A 22,487-nucleotide genomic window follows, 5' to 3' on the forward strand; every position below is an offset into this window, starting at 1 on the left:
TCTTCAACTCCAGCAGTTAAACTATCACTGCTTTACATCTGAGAAATGTATGCCTCTGCATTTAATATTATCAGTACAGTAGCAAAAAGCCCTATGGTCCTAGACTTCATGGTTCCAATGTCAGGTGTTTGCTTATTTTCCTCTTTGCATCACACTGGTCCTCACTGGGGAGGCTGGATTGGCAACTAAATCCCAGGCCTCTGCTATTGCTGCTCGAGAACCAGCTACAGGAAGCTTAAGTACATAGTTTGTACTCATTGCACAATCCTAACACCCTCACCCAAATTAGTGGATCTCCTGTGGCATTGCCCATTTGAGTTGGACAATATAGTCAATGCTTGAAAGAGGTGTAAAAGACAGCGGACAGTACTAAAGTGCTTTTTTGATTGCCTCCTGGAAAATTTGAGACAATTATAAAAGTACAGCGAGCTTTTTTCCCCCTATTATTAATCAGTTTTGTGCTACTTCTTTCCATTTGAAGTGTGATGAATGCTAATATTGGAGAGAGATTTATAAACTGCAATGCCAGTAATCTTAAAAAGAGGACGAGTTTTTGGACAGTTCTGTAAAGAGCAAAATCAGAGTGAGTCTCACCTTCGGATCTGTTTGAGAATATAATCCCTGCAGATGTACTTGATGTTCTCATCAATGACTGAGCGAGCTCCTTCCTCCTCTAGTAGCTGTTTCTCCAGCCATTCAACTACATCCTTATTGTCATCCCACAGGTAGGCCTATAAAGGGGAGAGCATCGTCAATAATCCATTTTCTACTTGTGCTGTAAAAGTGTATGAAAATCTTCAGGTGCAACTCTAATTATATCAAAATGGAGCTCAAGGGCAGTTACAACGGATGGCGTCTATTGACATTGGGTTTTATCCAGTTCACATGGTCAACCTTGTAGAGATGGGAATTAGTTCTGCAAATGAACAGGCTGGATCTTTGCTACTGAGGCAGGCAGCTTGGATTGGGAAATATCCTGCTTTGGCAGACCACTTTCAATACAAAAGGGCGTCCATCACTCAATTTTCCCAAACCCTAACCATGGTTCACACCTCCTCTGAGCACAATGGTTACCACTGTTGCTTCACAGCACCAGGGTCTCAGGTTCGATTCCCGGCTTGGGTCACTGCCTGTGTCTATGCGGGTTTCCTCCAGTTGCTCCGGTTTCCTCCCACAAGTCCCAAAAGACGTGCTTGTTAGGTTACTTGGATATTCTGAATTCTCCCTCTGTATACCCGAATATGTGCCGGAATGTGGCGATTAGGGGCTTTTCACAGTAACTTCATTGCAGTGTTAATGTAAGCCTACTTGTGACAATAATAAAGATTATTATTACATGAATCACAGACCATCCAGAAGTTTGCAATGGAGCTGGCTGGCCAGGTCAGCAGTGCAGGGTGTGGACTCGTTGCCTGCACTGTACCCTTAACCCACTCTGGTAAAAACTGTTGCCGCCAGGGATGGGGTTTGGAATCCCAGAATCTGGTCCACCAGCCATTTTTTAATATTTCTGGAGTCAGCCTGACATCGCTGAAATCCAGGCCAACCTCTTAACTTTATCGAAGTTTGTTTACTTGGTAATGAATTTAGGCCTCAGTTCCAGTTCTAGAGAAGTCTCAAATTCAGTGACTGAAGAAAGACAAGATCATATATCTGAAGCAACTTAAAACTGTAAAGGAAGGTTATCATTCCATGTGAAGCAGTATGTGCATAGCTCCAAATGCAAAGCATTTTCCTGGTTCTTAAAATAGAATTCTAAATCTGAAGAAAATTTTGCACCATTTTCTTTGAAGCTATCTCAATGGAGTTTGCAATTCTGGACCCTTTAGAAATTCTTGTACAATAGATACCTTTCAAAAGGCCAAGATATTTAATATCCTTTTGCAGTAACATGTTTTTAAGTTAACTTTCTGCATGGTATTTTAATGTATAAAACTATATGGCTTAAAATAAAAACTGTGCCCACTTGCCAACAGTTCGTCAACTAATTTTCTTGTGGCTCTTTAGCTAAAGTTATCACTGCAATATTAAATCATACACATGATACAGCGTTGCAAGCTCCACACGCAATCTGCTCAGTCAGCTAATCTTAGCCCGAACAGCAGTTAGCTGTTCTGGCATTAACACAACCCCCCGGTGGAAGAATTCTCCATTGGTATCCAGTGACGACGGCTCAGTGCATGAATCTGGACATCAGCTGATGACAGCTTTTGTCGTGCTGTCTCCATGGTTAAATAGCCTGTTTACAGTCCCTTATTGGTCTCACATGACAAATAGCCACCTGGTGGAGGACGGCATGCACCCGTGAAACTGAACGGCAGCAAGAGTCAACAATTTCAGGAAAGGAAAGGGGATCAAAAAAAAATAAAATCTTGCAAAACCCTTTATGCCAAGAACGATTTACGAAAGATATGTTTCCAAGGAAAATGAAACATATTGAGGAGGAATTGCTTTTTAAGCACACTGAACAATGCACCTTAGGTAATGATCTCTTCTAGACAGTTTGAACGGCAGAGGAATTAACTTTTTCCTGATATTGGCCACAGACCTTTAGCTTCCCACAGGAGTTGATATTAACAGGTTAACTGGGGAGAATGGTGCACAAGGCTGCAGCATTAACGTTACCCCCGAAGGTCTTTTCTCATGTCTATGCCTACCTTCTAGTGATGCAACAAAGTGATACGAATTGTGTAGTTTTACCTCCATTTGAAAAACATTTGACAGGCATTTGAAGACAACGAACAATCAGTTGTGTTGTGATACAGAAGTGGCAGAGCCCTTGCAGTAAACAGCCAATTGATGGATTGATTCTCTCCTGCTCCTTTTGCCTTGGTCCTCAACTACCACAAGCCTCCAGCTGCACGAGATGAGCTATATGTAGCCCTGGAGTCTAGCAGGTGCAATATGCTTGTCAGTGTACCAAATAACCTCCTTTTCTTTTGGCTTTATGAGGATGTTCTTCCCAATAGCAACTGGAAAACAGCTCAAACTTGTATACAGGGCTTGAAGTCAAATGCGAGAGGTTGCCTTTTGGTAAAGAACATACCTTTTTTTGATTTGGCCCTCATCCATCATACAGACACGACAAACTAAAACCACTGAGCCTTCTACAACCTCAGGACAGAACCTTGCACTTCACAGGCCTTTTGTGATTTCTTCGGTGCCGAGTTGGTCATGTGGCTGACTCTTTAATTTTCTTCCAAATTTATTTAAATACACTCAGTGAATCCATTTTCCTACAAGCTCCCCGGGGACCTACTGAAAGTGGCACGGTCATCATCGTCTTAGCGAGCTTTGCAGGTAGGTTTGTTTCATTAGGGGATGTCCAGGATGCAAACGGGGGCAGGAGATGATGCTGCAGGCATGCATCCTGATTCAGCTCTGAAGAACACAGTTTGCCAAAATCATCTGTGGAGACTGGCACTGGATGTTGCCACTTCAACTCAGGATGGACTAAACTCAAAAGTGACAATATAACTAGTCAGCAATCTGATGCCGGACTGAAAAAATGAAAAGAGCTTTCAGGTCCCTTCCAGTGTGGAGGCTAACTGGCTTGATTTTGCAACAACAGTAAATATTGGAAATACAGTTACAATAAAGGGTATTCACTCTGAAACATTGCAGCAGATACTGATGGACCTGCATTTTCTGTTATTTCAGATTTAGAGCATTTGCAGACTTATTTTATTCATTTGGCTTGCGTTCACAGCAGCACCGCCTGCTGCAATAAAGAACCGCTCGTGCAGTCCACTGGGCAAAGAAGTTTAGAATGATTTTGATGCTAATAGATAGCTGGCACTCACATCTGTGCTCCCTTAACATTAGGTTAGTTGTCCCTGAAGCATTGTTCTATGCATACATACTCTGTGCATCTTGTGACATTAGCTTTAGTGCCACTTGCAAAGGGACACAAGGCAGTTTTACTGTAACAGGACAGATTGCTGGACCCACTCTACAGATGTCCACATCATATCTATGGTACAACAGTCCACTTTAAACATTCGACAAATTGGAGGAATATTTAGAAAATACCGGCCTGATTTTGCAGCCAGTGGCAAATGAATGGCATCGGGTGTCATTACATTGCGCTTGCCTAGGGCATTCAATGGGTTTTTGCATTAGAAGTGGTGATGATTCTAAATTAATTTCAGTGGAGAGCCCTCTACAGGTGATCTGGGACCTGTGTGAACGGGCCAAACAACTGTGCACCTCTTTAACCACTCAGATTGAGCTATTCGTTGAACATCTGAACCAGGAACTATAAGTTAGAACATTTAATCCATTGATAAATCACCTTCAGAAATCAAAATAAAGAGATGATAAAGGGATTAATAAAGAGATAGAAATAAAAGAGGTTTAAAGAAAAACTTCACCTTTTTTAAACCCAAAATTTGAAGAAATGAGTCATCACACTTGTAAAAGTTAATTTTCAGCGTTGTTGATGTTACTTGGTAGTAATTAAGACATATCACGCTGTTAAACATTCATTTATTCATTTCCACAGAAACGGGCAACCTCCCATTTTTCTGGTGTGTTTAGTTGGCATTTATCACGTAACTACAACTTAACATTTCCATGTATCTCGATGACAAGTGTCTCAGCGGGACATCATTCTTATGCAGCTTCTGAAGGAGCAGAGAACTCGCATAGCAACAAACTTATTACCGCGGTTAACCATGCTCGGGTGGTTTTTGGAGGTTGCCGTTAGGTTTACTTAATGATGAGTGCTGGAGCCTTACCTGAAAAATATGGCCAGTTAAAAACAAATTTACAGCTTTCTAATGGCTTTCTAATGGCTTGGCGGGTAAAGGCAGTTTTTTGGCGGGGCAGAACCTCAACTCCAATTCCTGATTTACACTCAGTAGTTTTCCCTCCGGTTAGGAGGGAGTTGCAGCACTGCAAGTGACCCCGGATTTGGGAGGCAGAAGAGAACAAAAGTCAGCTGGGGTTTCCTGATTACCATCCTGCTGGAAAGTTGAATGTGGACATTAGCTGAGAGCAGTCACAAGGTTTAGTTCCAATGCCTTCTTAAAGCCTTTCGATAATCATTGCCTGGGTTCATGACACTTGGAACAAGGTTGTGAGGAGTTGCTAGCACCTGCGAGGTCTCAGCAGATTGATGGTCAGAACTGGAAGGAATTAACCCCACATAAAGATCACTCTCCAATGCAAGGTTGTGTTTCCAAGGCTCTGCAGTGGCTGCTATCCTACTTGCAGCTTATATCTGTGGGCCAGTTTATATAGATCAGCTTCTCTGGTAGCTTCTTTTTAAAACATTTTGGCCACATAAACCATACTTGCTTCACAAAAATGCTTCCCGATGCCTTTTTGACAGCTCCTAATGCTAAAATGCATATTCATGGTGCGATCTTGTCATAAGCTTAAACAAAGTAATACTTGGCATGTGAGGTTGAAGATTCAAAGGATGTAAATGACTGTTCATTTTAAGCTTGCATAAGAAGAGCAGATTTAGCCAAGAATTCCAGCGCTTGTGGTTTAGGAGAATATTTAATACCATTAATATTTTTAATCCTTTTGGTTTTAATTAAGTAACAGCACGCCAGTTCCTATCAACACATTCCAGGGTGCAGATTAATTGTAGCTTAATATAATCAGAGTTGATTATTATAAGTATTAGTTAACAAAACGCCTGCATCGAAAGCACCTTCTACCTGGGGAGGTTGGCATGGCTCCAGAGTATTTTTTGCTTTGTGCACTGATGGACATTTGAAGCAATGTTAAGACCAAGGTTGGGCCGGTCTTTTATTTTTGGTTCCCAACGAAGTTTAGAACTTTATTTTCCTATTTTGCTCATGTCAGACACCTTGTCAGTTATTAGTCTCTTGAGGAGCTAATGGAGCAGTGTGAGGATAAGAGAGTACTCTGGATTTGACTTGGCCCCTTTGATCTTTTCTATTCATTTTAATTGGAACTGGTTCTATTTTTTACTGAAATTGCCCCATTTTGCAATTTCTGATTTTAAGGAAGGCTTTTCATGACTTCAATGTCAAGTTAAAACCACAGTGTTTACTTGCTTGCAAGCGCAAACTTTACATATAAACAACTCGCTCTTAAATCGCCTCGCGTGCTCTGTGTGACACACTTGCAGCTCTGCTGTACATAACCTCATAGGAACTTAGAATTTTTATTGGTATGAAGTCTCACTCTCCTGAATAATTTGCAATTGTCATGGAAAGAGCACAGGGCAAACTCTGTTGCCGTTTAAGACAGATCCAAGCAAAGTAAATAATATCAATCTTTTAAGTAATGGATCTGATTGTGACATTCTGAGTAGATCATAGAAAAATGCTAATTCTAACTATTTGTTCCTCATTTCTGAACTTTCATTTTCACCGTTCATTTAACTATACCTTTTTACACTTCACTCATTGAGTGCAATGCCACTTTATTGAAGTTGATATCTTGCATCAAAATTTCAAATTATCCAATGAACCACAATAATTTTAAGCGCTAAAAATAAAAACAGATCAGCTAATTTGACTCAAATCAACTTTGAATTAAGAGGAGCAGATTTTATACAGTTCTTGCCCTGGTGTATGTAATTCTTGATGATAACAGATATCCACTAATCCAGCCACTTATTTCAGCACCTTCAATCCAGAATGTGTTGGCACCCCTGCACACCACTGGGATCTGGCATGTTTTCCTTTTTAAATTGTATTGATTTAATTTGTAACTGATTTATTTTTAAGAACAATAATGCTGGAAAATTTAGCACATTTCCCCACGAGCGGTTGATGCACAAAACAGAAAAGTTCAGATGTGCGACAGAAACAAAGATTCTGAAGCTTAACCACACAATCTTGAAACCCACATGTAGCTGTTCAATACAAGGGCTCACAATGCAAAATGTGCCAAATGTTTCATTCTCAAGGACTAGCATTACTTGTGTAAAAACATTCCTAAAATTAACTCTTTATATTTTTGTCCTTTGGGAGCACCTTGTATTATACATTGGGAGACTGTGGTCACAGGGAACTGCTACTGTGTTGTTCCTTGACACAAAGGAATTCCTCAGATTCCCTAGATCTGATCTACCGTCAGATTCCATACTTCAGTTTGTTGTAGTATTACACTCCGTTCCTGCTCTAATAAAACGTCAGGCACCCAAAGTATTAACTCTGTTTCTTCCTCCACAGTTGCTCCCAACATTTTCTCTTTTATTTCCGGTTTCCTGCATCCACAGTCTAATTTGATGGAATTCCCGCATCTAGGTATTGGGACCCTCAGAGGGCGACACCCCAGTGACAGGACTGGAAGTTGATTCTTCCAGTGGGGCGCAGAACGATGCTGGTCCCCTGCCTTGGAGGTGGTCCAGGTGCTTCCGCATTATATACTCTTGTGTCCATACTTGGTACATAGATACATAGAAGATAGGAGCAGGAGGAGGCCTCTTGGCCCTTCGAGGCTGCTCCACCATTTATCACAATCATGGCTGATCATCCAACTCAATAGCCTAATTCTGCTTTCTCACCATAACCTTTGAGCCCATTCGCCCCAAGTGCTATGTCTAGCCGCCTCTTGAATATATTCAATGTTTTAGCATCAACTACTTCCTGTGGCAATGAATTCCACAGGCTCACCACTCTTTGGGTGAAGAAATGTCTCCTCATCTCTGTCCGAAATGGTTTATCCTGAATCCTCAGACTGTGACCCCTGGTTCTGGACACACCCATCGTTGGTAGCATCTTCCCTGGATCTACCCTGTCTTGTCCTGTTAGAATTTTATAAGTCTCTATGAGATTCCCCCTTCATTCTTCTGAACTCCGCGAGAACAATCCTAACCTAGTTAATCTCTCCTCATACGACAGTCCCGCCATCCCTGGAATTAGTCTGGTAAACCTTCGCTGCACTCCCTCGAGAGCAATCATAGAATTTACAGTGCAGAAGGAGGCCATTCAGCCCATCGAGTCTGCACCGGCTCTTGGTAAGAGCACCCTACCCAAGGTCAACACCTCCACCCTATCCCCATAACCCAGTAACCCCACCCAACACGAAGGGCAATTTTGGACACTAATTTTATCATGGCCAATCCGCCTAACCTGCACATCTTTGGACTGTGGGAGGAAACCGGAGCACCCGGAGGAAACCCACGCACACACGGGGAGGATGTGCAGACTCCGCACAGACAGTGATCTAAGCCGGAATCGAACCTGGGACCCTGGAGCTGAGAAGCAATTGTGCTATCCACAATGCTACCGTGCTGCAAGAACATCCTTCCCCAGAGAAGGAGACCAAAACTGCACACAATATTCTAGGCGTGGCCTCCCAAGATCCTATATAACTGCAGCAACACATCCCTGCTTCTGTACTCAAAACCTCTTGCAATGAAGGCCAACATACCATTAGCCTTCTTAACCACCTGCTGCACCTGCATGCTTACATAGAACATAGAACAGTACAGCACAGAACAGGCCCTTCGGCCCTCGATGTTGTGCCGAGCAATGATCACCCTACTCAAACCCACGTATCCACCCTATACCCGTAACCCAACAACCCCCCCCTTAACCTTACTTTTAAGGGCACTACGGGCAATTTAGCATGGCCAATCCACCTAACCCGCACATCTTTGGACTGTGGGAGGAAACCGGAGCACCCGGAGGAAACCCACGCACACACGGGGAGGACGTGCAGACTCCGCACAGACAGTGACCCAGCCGGGAACCGAACCTGGGACCCTGGAGCTGTGAAGCATTTATGCTAACCACCATGCTACCGTGCTGCCCCAGGTCAGCGACTGGTGCATAAGGACACCCACGTCCCACTGCACACTCCCCTCTCCCAATTTACAACCATTCAGGTAGTTATCTGCCTTCCTGTTTTTGCTTCCAAAGTGAATAGCCTCACCCTTATCCAAAGTATACTGCATCTGCCATTGATTTGACCAGTTGCCCAACCTGTCCAGATCATGCCATAGGATCTCTGCATCCTCATCACAGTTCACTCTCCCAGTACAAGACTGGCCCAGTCTGTTGCAGCACCGTCCCAGGAATCCATTTGGCGCCATCCCTGAAGTTCCGGTCGAGAACCGCGTTTCCTGGTTGGAACTGTCTGGTCTGCACTTTCGCTGTTCCTGGCGGCTCTGTCGTTCCTTCTCGCCAATATTAGGGAACACTAGGCTGAGGCGAGTCCTGTCTCGTAGGCCCATTAACACTTCTGTCGGTGATACACCGGTCATGGTAAGTGGTGTGGTGCAATAAAAACTGAGCTAGTTGCGTTTCCATGGATCCCATTATCTGCTTCATCAGACACATTTTGAAGGTTTGCACCATCCGCTCAGCCATCCCATTTGACGAAGAGTGTTATGAGGCTGTGCAGGTAGGTCATACCCCATTGGCCTTCATGAATTGTCCGAACTCGTCGCTGGCCATTATCTGTGACCAGCATCTCAGTAATACTGTGAGTAGTAAAGGAGAGCCGTTGCTTCTCAACTATCGCCCTCAATGTGGTGGATAACATACAGTGAACTTCCAGCCACTTGGAATGGGCATCCATTATGAGCAGAAACATGGACCCCTGGAAAGGCTCAGCAATATCAGGGTGAAAATGCACCTCTGACCGGCCTGGCATCCCCACAAATGTAATGGCACTGCAGGCAGGAGTTTTGCTGCTCTTGGCAGGTGGCACACTGTTGGGCCAGTCTTTCTATTTGGCCACCACACGTAGCTACAGGCTAGCGTCTTCATCTTTTAAAAAATATATTTTTATTCTCACTTTTCACATTTTCTCCCAAATTTGCACCCACCAACAATAAACAATGAGCAGTTAGGAATATAATATCAATCCCCTTATCAACAACAACATTCCCATCCTCCCACCAACCCCCAAACAACTGCCCGCATGTTAACATAAACAAATAACAAAAAGGAATCAGGAATCACCCATACTTGCCATTGACACATACAGTCCCCCTCCACCAACCCTCCCAACCCCGCCCCCCAAACCTCCCAACCCCGCCCCTCCCCCAAACTAATGTTCGATGTTATCTAATTCTTGAAAGTGCATAATGAATAGCGCCCATGAATCGTAGAACCCCTCCGTCCTTCCCCTCAGTTCAAACTTAACCATCTAGGGCACAGGGTGGAGAGGTTGCTCTCCATCCCAACAGGATCCACCTTCAGGCGATCAATGAGGCGAAGGCTACAACATTTGCCTCTGCACCCGTTCCAACCCTGGCTGGTCCGTCACCCCGAATAAGGCCTCCCAAGGGCCCGGGTCCAGTTTCACATGCACCACTTTAGAGATTACCCTAAAAACCTCCTTCCAGTAATCCTCCAGCTTTGGACAGGACCAAAACATATCAATGTGATTTGCGGGGGACCCTCCTGCAACATTGACACACATCTTCTACCCCCTCAAAGAGCCGGCTCATCCTCGACCTTGTGAGGTGTGCTCTATATACCACCTTCAGCTGCATCAGCCCCAACCTGGAGCCCCAAGGTGGAGGCGTTCACACTCTGGAGCACCTCACACCCCTCCTCCATACCCTCTCCCAACTCTTCCTCTCACTTTGCTTTGATCCCTTCAAGTGGTGCCTTCTCCTCTTCCAAAATAGCCCCGTAAACCGCCAATACTACCCCTTCTCCAGCCGTCTGTCGTCAGCACCTCCTCCAGCAACGTGGAGGCCGGCTCCACCGGGAAGCTCTGTATCTCCTTCCTGGCAAAATCTCGAACCTGCACACATCTAAATATTTCCCCCTGCTCCAGCCCATACTTCACTCCCAGCTCTTTCAATCCTGCAAACCGACCCCCAAGAAACAAATCTTTTAGTGTCTTAATCCCCTTCTCGTCCCATTTCCGAAATTTTCTGTCCCACTTCCCTGGCTCAAATCTGTGGTTCCCCCGAATCGGCATTTCCCATGACCGTGCCCCAACCCAAAGTGTTGGCGAAACTGCCTCCAAATTCTCAATTAAGCTATTATTACCGGACTCCCTGAGTATTTCTCCGGGGCCATCGGGAGCGGCGCTGTTGCTATCGCCTTCAATCCCGACCCCCTCACAAACTCTCCTCCATTCTGACCCACTTGGAATCAACCCCACTGACCTAGCTCTGTACCTTGTCCACATTTGCTGCCCAAACCCCCTGCCTGCCTTCCCCTCTGTAGCAGAACCGTCTTCATCTTTGATACCCCAGGGGTGACCACTGTGCAGGTCCCGTAGTATGGGGTCTCTGCCCTGGTGGAAGCAAGCATGACGCAAAAGAATGCCGTCTACTATGCTGAGCTCTAACAGTTTGGTTGCAAAGATCCGCAGTTCTCTGGGCAGTTTCCTGTTCTGGCCTTCGTACAAGACAATGTGGGGGACATTCGCCAATATGGGGTCTTTTTGTGCCTAATCACGTCTTGTGCAGCGGTGACCAGCAAGGTATCCATAAAATTTACCAGGGAGACGACTTTTTCGGCTCGAGGTGGAGATGGGGGCCGTGTCGGCAGTGGAAGCCCTCTGAATGCCTGGGCGATGCTCGAAGGCGTATTAATATGTTGTTGCAACAGAGCCCATCTCTGAAACCTGTCAGACGCTATTGGTGAGATTACCTTATCCGAGAGTCCCAGCAATGACTTGTGATCCGTCGCGATAGTGAACGGACGCCCGTATTAGTATTGGGGAAATGTCTTCATCGTGAACACGACAGCAAAACCCTCTTTTTCAATCTGAGCGCAATTCTGCTCTGCCGCGGCCAATGTCACGGAAGCAAATGATTGGTTGCTCTCTTCCATCAGCCATGCAGTGGGACAACACCATTCTGATACCATACGGTGAGGCATCGCATGTTACCAAAAGAGGACTGGAGCGGTCGTAATGGTCCAGCAAACCGGACGACGTTAGTTGTTTTTCTTTTCACCCGGACAAAAATTTCCTCCCAAGTCGCCCTCCATGAGACCAGGAAGAGATCAGCCATGATCAGATTGAATGGCGATCAGGCTTGAAGGGCTTAATTGCCTACATCTGCCTAATTGCTATACAAGTGCTGGAAGACTGCGCAGGCCGACAACACTCGTGTGTATGTATCGAGGTCCCTGTGGGTATTAATAGTCACATAGCACCTAGAATCGGGTCTAGCTCCAGCTGGAGATATGCGTAGCTCATGTCGAGGTGAAAAAGAATGCTCTCCAGCCAACTTGCATACAGATCTATCCGCAGCATTGAGTATAGGTGGAAGGCCTTGTTGACTTACAAGTGCAGTTTTTTGTTTTTTGGTAAAATGTATTTTATTGCAGACATGTGTCAAACCAGGTTACAGCCAATAAAACACCCCGGGGAAATGTACTTCCCAACCACCAACTATAGTCTGTACAGATTTTCCCCCTTTTTCACCCTCCCCCCACCACCCACCGACGAACAGCTCCTCAAACACAGTCACAAACATCCCCCACCTTTTCTCAAACTACCCTTATCTCATACTTTATCTTCTCCAACCACAGGAAGTCCTACAGGTCACCCAACCAAATCGCTACTCCAGTGACGATGCCGACCACCACTCCAGCAAAATTCGCCGCCGTGCAATCAGAGAGGCAAAGGCCATGACACGGCCTTCCTCCTCTCCATGAGCTCCAGCTTCTCTGAAACCCCAAATATCACCACCAAAGGGTCCGGGTCCCCCTCCTTCTCCACTACCCTGGCTAAAATCGCGAATACTCCCGCCCAGAATCGTCCCAATTTTTCGCAACACCAAAACATGTGCGCGTTATTCGCTGGCCCTCACCCACACCTCTCACACTCATCTGCTACCCCCTGAAAGAACCCACTCATTCTCGCCCGAGTCATATGCACCTTGCGCACCACTTTAAACTGTATCAGGCTCATCCTTGCACTAGAGGAGGTCCTGTTTACCCTTTGCAGTGCCTCATTCCAGACTCCCAAATTGATCTCCCCTCCCAACTCCGCTTCCCATTTCTCCTTGATCTTCACCACCTGCTCACCTCCCTGCTCCCCCAGCCACGTGTAAATATCCCCAATTATTTCCTCCCCTTCCACATCCGGGAGCAGCTGTCGCTCCAGCAGGGTGTATCCCGGCAACCCAGGAAACCCCTTCCAGACCTTTCGCGCAAAGTCCCTAACCTGAAAATACCTGCACTCACTCCCCCTCAGCATCTCTATACTCTCCCTTAGCTCCTCCAGACTGGCGAACCCTTCCTCCAAATACAAATCCCTCACCTTGACCAGCCAGTTTTTTGGATTTAAGTACCGGGACTACCGGTGCTGTCCAATTGGCGAACCATACTCGTCGGATGATCCTGAGGCTTCCAGACGGCCGAGTTCTGCTTCGACTTTCGCTGGTAGTGCAAAGGCGACTGGGTGGGTCTAGAAATACTCACCCTCCAAAACTCCTTTCAGTACGTTCCCCTTCACGACCCCAGCCTTCAAATACCTCCTCAAGACTCTCCTCGCAGACCTTTACCCTGGCCCTTTACTCTCCTTGGGAGCAGTTCCTATTCCCCCCCACCTTAAATTAATCTCAAGTATGGCGGGAATCCTATGTTTCGTGTACAAACAGGGTTTTTGCTGCTTGTGCTTTTGGCCACTTTAGATAATTATCCACCATCTCCCATCCTGTGAAACATTCGGAGATTTGTCTCTGTGTAACTATGGGGAATGCAAGCCGTTTCCCTCCCTGTTACACGCACACATGAGAGTTTACTACCTCTCACTGACTGCCGAATTATTTGATTTTCAGCTGATTTAGGAAACGATTTGCTGAACCCCTGGCTGGGTCTTGTAAAATACAAAAATCAGAAGTTTTAAACTGTATCGGCTATCCCAATAACAACATATGATCAAAACGCAGCTACCCTATTCTCTCACCCTAAATACACCATGGCTGGAAAAGACTATTAGCGCTCAGCATTCCTGCTGTGCACCTTTAGCTGGCTCTGATTGTGCAGAACTACTCTTGCAGCAGGTAGTAAAGGATACAAGTCACAGGTAAAGAGTTGCAGCTCCCAGGGAACCTACCTTCACAGCTCCTTCAGCTTCTACAAACCAACGCCTCAGCATTGCCTGAATCTGTCCGTCTGTTAGTTCCGAGTTTGCATGCAGGATTTTGTTCTTCACGGTGTCTTCCAGGAGCAGTCTGCGCAGGCGCCAGTAGAAAAATGTTCGCGAGGTTGACCAATCCAAGATATCCTGTTATCAAATGAGAAACCAAACTGTATGCTACTTTCAACAATCACAGAATTCCGAACTAGAAAACTTCAGTCTACTTCATTTAACCTCAAAACCTCACACTCTTCATTCAGCCAATCGAGATCCAAGCAGATTGGTTTTTGATACTCAGCCCATCTTATCCACTCCTCAATGTTGTTTGATTGCAAAGCAGGAGTTGGAGGTCTAATTGTTTTCTCATTAATATTTCCTAATCATTTTCTAAAGATTAATTTTAAAAAATGGATAAACACTATTGTTTACAGCTCAGCAAACTTTTAGAACGATCAAACAGTCAAGACAGACATTCACGTAGAAATGCTGACGAAAGCATTTTATTAAGCAGGTTAACTTTTTTTTGAGAAGTTTATTTGCGTCACTACAGTAATGGGCTTTAATCAGCACACAGCAACCCAATTCACTAAATTAGTGCTTGCTGCATTATTTATGCTGCACCATGCACATTTATTGATCAAATCCAAGCGACAATTTCTTAAATAAAATGAATTTGTCTTATATCGAACTGGAGTGTACACAATAAATAATGTTAATGCAGTTCAGGCAGGTGCATTTCAGCTAGCTGCCATCTTCACTTCTTTTTTGGTCATGCCTTCAATTTTACAACACGCCAAGATCTAAGCAATCAGTATTTCTACCAACTACAGTTAAAAGATAACTGCAACAGTGATTGCAGAAAGAATTCACATCGTCAATTAATGCCATGTTGTGGTCAGCCCGCACAGACAAAGATATTGGGGGTGGGGGAGGGGATTGAGCAACATCCGAGCGACACCCTATCATTCCATCCCTCCATTTCCCCATCAAGACTGCAGATTTCCACATTTCAATTCTCTTGCAGGTCCAATATCAGTAACCATGATGAGCATGGGTGAACATTTAAGACACTTGACTTGTTTCCTTCCAAGTAGATCATGCCTGAAAACTGATCAATTTAATGATATGAAGCGAGGCACACCACGCGTGTTCAGCCGGGCGCCCTTTTTACAATCTGCACGCTGACATGCTATACACTCTAAAGGGAGCAGTAGTACAGAGGTAATGGACTAGTAATCCAGGACTACACACCCCAGAGTCACGAGTTCAAATCCCACTACAGCAGCTGGGGGAATTAAAATTCAATTAATTAAATAAATCCGGAATAAAAAGCTTTTCTTAGTAATGGTGACCATGAAATTATTGGATTCTCATAAAAATCCATCTGGTTCACTAATATCCTTTCAGGTATAAAATCCTTAACCTAGCTGGCCTACATGTGAATCCAGACCCAAAGCAATGGGGTTGTGTCATGTGAGAGTCCCTTTAAGAAAAGTGTGTTTTATCAAATGGCTGCAGTGATGTAATTGTGTGGGTGGGAGCTGGAATGTGATTCTGCTTTTTACTTTAGTTTTGAGCTGAAAGCTCTTTTTGGCTCTGTGTTTTAGTTTCGCTTTCAGTTGGAGAGCTGCATTCAAACCAAGCAGATGTATACTGGTGTCTCTCTGTATCTTAAACAACGTGTTGAGATCACTTGATAATTTAAAAGTGATAACTGTTCTCTGTAGAGAATTCAAACCTACTGTCTTTGTTAAAAGGTGTTTTGGCTTATGGATGTTGTTAGGGAAGTTACTAAGGATTACCTATAGAGTACTGTATCGTTTTGGGGGGTTATCATGGTTGGTAGTTGGTAAGATGTTTACTGTGAGTTTCTAAAATGTTAACTGGATTCATAGAATAAACATTGTTTTTGTTTAAAAATACTTTTAGTTCTCTGTTGCATCACACATGTAAAGTGGGCCCTTGTGCTCCCCATAACCAAACTCTATTAAAAGTTGTGGGTCAGGTGAACTCCATGATATACTTTGGAGTTCTTTAAACCCTGGCTCATAACAGTTGACTCTTATCTGCTGTCTGAAATGCCTTAGCAAGCCACTCAGTTGTATAAAACCGCTACAAAGTTTAAAAGAAATGAACTGGACAAACCACCCAACATCAATCTAGCTATCAGAAACGACAATGGTAGACCCAGCCCCATCGACTCTGCAATGCTCCCCTTACTAACATCTGGAGACTTGTGACAAAATTAGGAGAGCTGTCCCACAGACTAGTCAAACAACAGACTGATAATCACACTGTACAATGTCCCAGCACCACCGTCACCATTCCACCGGCAGGACAGACTCACCACTGACTGGCGGTGGCACCATGGCATACGGTCAGGAGGGAGATGCCCTGGAAGTTCTCAATATTGACATCAGACTCCATGAAGTGTCATGGCACCAGGTCAAAGAGGGCAAGGAAATCGCCTGCTGAATACCATGTGCCACCCACCCCCTGGCTGATGAATCAGTACCCCTCCATGTTGAATACCACATGGAGGAAGCACTGAGGGTGGCAATGGTGCCGAATGCACTCTGGGTGGGGGAGGGTTTCAGTGTCCATTGCCAAGAATGGCTTGATAGCTAGCACCACTATTAACTGAACTGGCTGAGGCCAAGTCCTTAAGGACATAGATGCTTGACTGGGTCTGCGGCAGGTGATGAGGGGACAAACAAGAGGGGAAAACCTACTTGACCTCACTCACCAATCTGCCTTATGCGGATGCATCTGACAATGATAATATTGGGCGTAGTGAACGCCACACAGTCCTTTTTGGAGACAAAGTCCCGTCAAAACATTAAGGATCCTGTCAAATGTGTTGAATGACACTACCACCATGTTAAATGGGATAGATGTCAAACAGCAACTCAAAGCTGGGCGTCCATGAAGCACTGCAAACCATCAGCAGCAGCAGAATTGCATACAACCACAATCCTTAACCTCATGGCCAGGCATAGCCCCTATTCTACCCTAACCATCAAGCCAGAGCAGATCAAACCTGGTCCAATGAAGAGTGCAGGAAGGCATACCAGGAGCAGGAAGGCATGCCAGGAGCACCATCAGGCATATCTAAAAATTAGGCTACAATACAGAACTACTTACTTGCCAAAGAGCAGAAGCACGCAGACCTAAACAATCAACAGATCAGAGCTAAACTCTGCAGTCCTGCCAAATGCAGTCATGAATGATAGTGGATAATTAAACAACTAATTGGAAGATGAGGCTCCACATATATATCTCCATCCTCAATTATGGAGGAGCCCAGCACATCATGAAAAAGATACGGCTGAAGTATTGAAACAATCTTCAGTCATAATGCTGAGTGGATGATCTATCTCAACCTCCTCCAGAGGACCCCAACATTACAGATCCTAGTCTTCAGCCAATTCAAATCATTCCACATGTTTACAAGAAACAGCTGAAGGAAATTGATAATGCAAAGGCAATGGGCATGGTCGACATTTCGAATATAATACTGAAGTCTTGTGCTTCAAAACCAGCAGTGTCCCTAATCAAGTTGCCCCAGTACAGCTACAACACTGGCATCTATCTGTCAATGCAGAAAATTGCCTAGTTACGTCTGTCCACAAAAAGCAGGACAAATCCAACATGGCCAATTATCGTTAAATCAGTCTTCTCTCGGTCATCAGCAATATGATGGAAGGTGTTGTTGACAATGCTGTCAAGTGGCATTTACTCAGCAATGATCGGTCACTGGCGCTCAGTTTGAGTTTTGGGGCCGCTCAGCTGCTGATCTCATTATAGCCTTGGTCCAAATATGGACAAGAGCACAACACCAGGCAAGGGGCGACTATCCTCGCTATCAAGGCAGTATTTGACCGAGTACAGCATCAAGGAGCCCCAACACAACTGATGTCGTGGGCGGCACGGTGGCGCAGTGGTTAGCACTGCGGTCTCACAGCACCGAGGACCCGGGTTTGATACCGGCTCCGGGTCACTGTCCATGTGGAGTTTGAACATTCTCCCTGTGTCAGCGTGGGCATCACCCCTGCAACCCAAAGATGTGCAGGGTAGGTGGATTGGCCACAGCTAAATTGCCACTTAATTGGAAATAAAAATTGGGTACTTTAAATTTATTTTTTTAAAAACTAGAGTCACTGGGAATTGGGGGAAAATTTGTCGTGTAAAGGTGTTTGGCATATTCATGGTTAATGTGGGGCAAGAGAACAGTACGTGCTGCAGTGTGATGTAAAGGGTCACATGACAAGATACCTGCAGACAGGTTAGGACATGGAAAACAGGCTACTATAATTTCAATTCCAACCCAACAAAGCCTGGTCAAAGCAACTGAGCCTACCACTCCTGTAAATGTGCCCTTAATAAGATCTGGAAGAATGGTCAAGTCCAAACATTCTGAATTTGTAAAGTCAAGTAGTTTGAGTGGGGAACAATGGGTTGCACATTAAGACAGACTACACTGTAAATATGTTGGGTTAAGATTTGGGGGAGGTGCAGATATAGTACAGGTTAATGTGGAACTGGAGAACTGTACCACCCACGGCATAATGTAGAGTCACATGATAAGAGACATGGACACAAGAGTTAGGACAAAAAGCAGATTTGATCTAGAGACTCATGCAGAAGTAAGCATGGAGTATGCTTATATAATAGGTATGCTAATAAATAAACCAATGAACAGTTGCTGTTCAACCCAACAAGCCTCTGAAACTCTGTGGTTCGCTGAAAAAGTGCCTGCAACAGAACTCTTCACTCTTGGGAGTCATACCTAGCACAAAGGAAGATGGTTTCAGTTGTTAGAGGTCAACCATCTCAGTTCCAGGACATCTCTTCAGCAGTTCGTCAGATTAGGCTCAACTATCTTCAGTTGCCTCATCAATGACCTTCTCTCTATCATAAGGCCAGAAGTGGGGATGTTTGCAGATGATTGCACAATGTTCAGAACCATTCGCGACTCCTCAGATAATGAAGTAGTCCATGTCCATACGCAGCAAGACCGGGACAATATGCAGGCCTGAACTGATAAGTGGAAAGTAGTGTTCGTGCTGCACAAGTGCCAGACAATGTCAATCTCCAATAATAGAGAATTTGACCATCTCCCCATCACATTCAATGGCATTACCATAGTTGAATCCTCCACATTGTAGGGGCTACCATTGACCAGAAATTGAACTGGACCAGCATATATATTCTGTGGCTGCAAGAGCAGGTTAGAGGCTGGGAATTCTACAGGTAGTATCTCACCTCCCGACTCCCCAAAGCCTGACAACCATCTATAAAGCACAAGTCAAGGAGTGTAATGGGATATTTTCCACTGGCCTGAATGAGTGCAGCTGCAACAACATTCTGAAGCTTAACAGCATCAAGGACTTGATTGGCATACTATCCACCACTGACGCACAGTGACAACATAGTGTACCATCTACAAGATGCACAGTAGCAACTCATCAAGGCTTCTACACTTACAGCCTCCGCCACCTATAAGGACAAAGGCAGCATCTGCATGGGAACACCATCATCAAGTTCCTCTCCTTCCGACTTCCCACGGTACCAGTCAGGAGTGTGATGGAATACTGTCCACTTGCCTTGATGAGTGCAGCTCAAACAACACTTGAAACTGGACACCATCTAGCAAAAAACAGCCTGTTTGATTGGCGCCCCATTGACCACCTTAAACATTTACTCCCTGCATCAAGGGTGTACAGAACTAGCAGTGCGCACCATCTACAAAATGTCATGGAGCAACTTGCCAAGGATCTTTCAGCAGAACCGTACAAACCCATTAACTGCACCATCTGGAAGAACAGGAGCAATAGACTGCAAGTTCCCATCCAAGACACAGACCACCCCGACTTGAAAATAATCACTGTTCATTTGTTGTCACTGGGCCAAAATCTTGGAAATCTCTTCCTTCTGACTGTACCTTCACCACAAGGATTTCAGCAGTTCGAGATGTTGCTCACCACCACTTTCTTGAGGGCAATAAGTGATGGGCAACAAATGTTCACGTTGACGTGCAATCCCTCGAATGAATTTGAAAAACACTTAATTTTCTCCAATCAGAAGGGGATTGTCCCACAAGAGAACATTCTGACTCCTACTACTGTGACAAGTCTCGAGAATCACTGAGAACGATCTTGTTGGGATACTGACATTGGCACTAGTGGGGTGCACAGTTTGCAAAAGGGCTTCACCCTAAAATATAAAGCAAATGGAACAGATTAGCTCACTCACCGTGATCACCCCTTTCTCTTGCATGCGGCCTGGTGTGTCATGAAGGTCGGCAAACTTCACTGCAACCTGGCGGTATATGGGCAATAGAAATTCCTCTCTTTCCTTCAGTTTTGTTTCCAGCTCCTTTCGCTCACCCGGACTCAGCTCAGGGGTTCCTGCAGTGAAAAAGGTAGTTCTATTTAAAACACAGCAACATGAAAGGAAATGAAAATCGCTTATTGTCACAAGTAGGCTTCAATGAAGTTACTGTAAAAAGCCCCTAGTCGCCACATTCCGGCGCCTGTTCAGGGAGGCTGGTACGGGAATTGAACCGTGTTGCTGGCTTGCCTTGGTCTGCTTTAACAGCCAGATATTTAGCCCACTGTGCTAAACCGGCTCCTCAACTCTGTGCAGATTCTGAACACACAATCATTACAGACAGCCTTTTAGAACGACAGCCTTCGAGTACTTGGGTCTCCACCCACCCCACCATTACTATCGTCTTTTGCTGAAAGCGCGACTCTGGCTATGACTCTCCACATGGGACATCAGTCTCTATACCATCTTGCACAGGTAGTCATTCTTCACATCCGATCCAAGATTACAAGTGTGTCAAGGAAGAGCGGGGTAGTAGGATCATCAAAGCCGAAATGCTGTTCTCGCTTGATGTCCTGGACAGCAAGTCCAGTAGGTGCCAAGGCCAACTGCAATCCTGTTCTACTGGGTTCAGCTAACAGGACACAGGCCTGTTTTTTTCGAGTGTTATGATCTCCATGGGGAGACCGTAAATCAAAATAACCAAATTTAGTGAATGAAGAAATTATGAAAAATATTTCACTTTTTGTAGTTTTAAAGCAAATCAGAACCAATGCAAATTATACATGAATTAACAGGCGATTGATACTTCAAATAAATAGTTAAACTTCAATTTTCAATAGTTGAAGCAACAAAGATACATCTTGCACAACCAGTAGCACCCGCATCACTCCCCACTCAAATGTGACACTACAGAGCTCCACAATATGCTCTTATTTATTCATGTAGGGTTGGTCAGAGATCAGATTTCATCTACAAATTTCACAGCTACGGTTATCATTAGCAAAGCCCAGTTCTATGAATCCTCTCTCCCTCGCGTCATGATGGTCCTAATGGTGCAGCACTCCAAAGTTTTTTTTCACCCAGCAAACCAATAGCATCCTAGTTTACAGCTTGGCCACTTCTGGTTAAAAGCTCAGCTCTTTAGAATCTCTGAGCTATTCACACAGCTTTCCAGATTTTAGACCCTTTTAGCCAGCTCACACAGTACCTCCAAAGGCTCTGGTCTCCTTTCTACCAAGCAGAAAAATAGACCTTTTGCTGAGAGTGATCTGCTTCTTCTCTTCACATAAATTCTGAGGGTTCCTCTTTCTGTCTCTCTGCCTCCTCTTTGAGTTTGCATGTTGATCACCATCATGATCTAGCTCCTCTGCTTGTAGCTCTCCTTGTGTCTGAAACACGCCACATAGCTTCTTTCTTAACTTCCTTTCTGATTAAGGTCACTAGACAACACAAACCAGCATTTCCTACTATCTAAGAAAGTTGCAATTTATGTAAACACTTCAAACATTCTTCAAAACAATTCCTGATTCCACAAACATTTTAAATAAAATATAAACTATCCTAACTCTACTGCTTCTGGGTCAAGGGTATCATGCAAGCTTCTGATCTCAATCTATACAGGACAGACAAGACTGCCACACACTAATCCCTATCCTTTAATGTTTCATCCTGAACAATGATGCAATCACTACTCTAAAACATAGTAAAATGGCTACTTTGGCAGCACGGTGGCATTGCTGCCTACGGCGCTGAGGACCCGGGTTCGAATCCCAGCCCTGGGTCACTGTCCGTGTGGAGTTTGCACGTTCTCCCCGTGTCTGCATGGGTTTCACCCCCACAACCCAAAGATGTGCAGGGTAGGTGGATTGGCCATGCTAAATTGCCCCTTAATTGGAAAAAATAATTGGCTACTCTAAAAAATTTTTTAAAAAGAAAAAAAAAATGGCTACTTCAATATGCAACACAAAAATATATCAGGTGCCCCATCAGTAATTCTGTTACTTAACAATACCGCATTCTGATCACCATTCGGTGAGGTCCTGCATCAAGAGATTAGAATGGGTTTAAACTGATGACATCAAGTATAATTTATGTCATTTTGAGCTGCCAAGAGAGTCAAAACAAATACTGCCACTATATTTAGTCCTATTCAGTTG

At 44.6% G+C, this 22,487-nt stretch overlaps 1 protein-coding gene across 1 annotated transcript in view; it reads right to left on the bottom strand.

The window, feature by feature from the left end:
* The window catches only part of acaca (acetyl-CoA carboxylase alpha), a 324,414-nt gene that overhangs the window by 3,190 nt on the left and 298,737 nt on the right, over positions 1-22,487 (bottom strand). The window contains exons 52-54 of the mRNA XM_038814269.1: positions 20,254-20,408; positions 13,975-14,145; positions 595-731 (exon numbers count right to left, since the gene is read on the bottom strand). Of these exons, the coding sequence (XP_038670197.1) occupies positions 595-731; positions 13,975-14,145; positions 20,254-20,408 (463 nt within the window). The remainder of the gene's footprint in view (positions 1-594; positions 732-13,974; positions 14,146-20,253; positions 20,409-22,487) is intronic.

This window comes from Scyliorhinus canicula, chromosome 12, assembly GCF_902713615.1.
Source record: "Scyliorhinus canicula chromosome 12, sScyCan1.1, whole genome shotgun sequence".
NCBI lineage: Eukaryota > Metazoa > Chordata > Chondrichthyes > Carcharhiniformes > Scyliorhinidae > Scyliorhinus > Scyliorhinus canicula.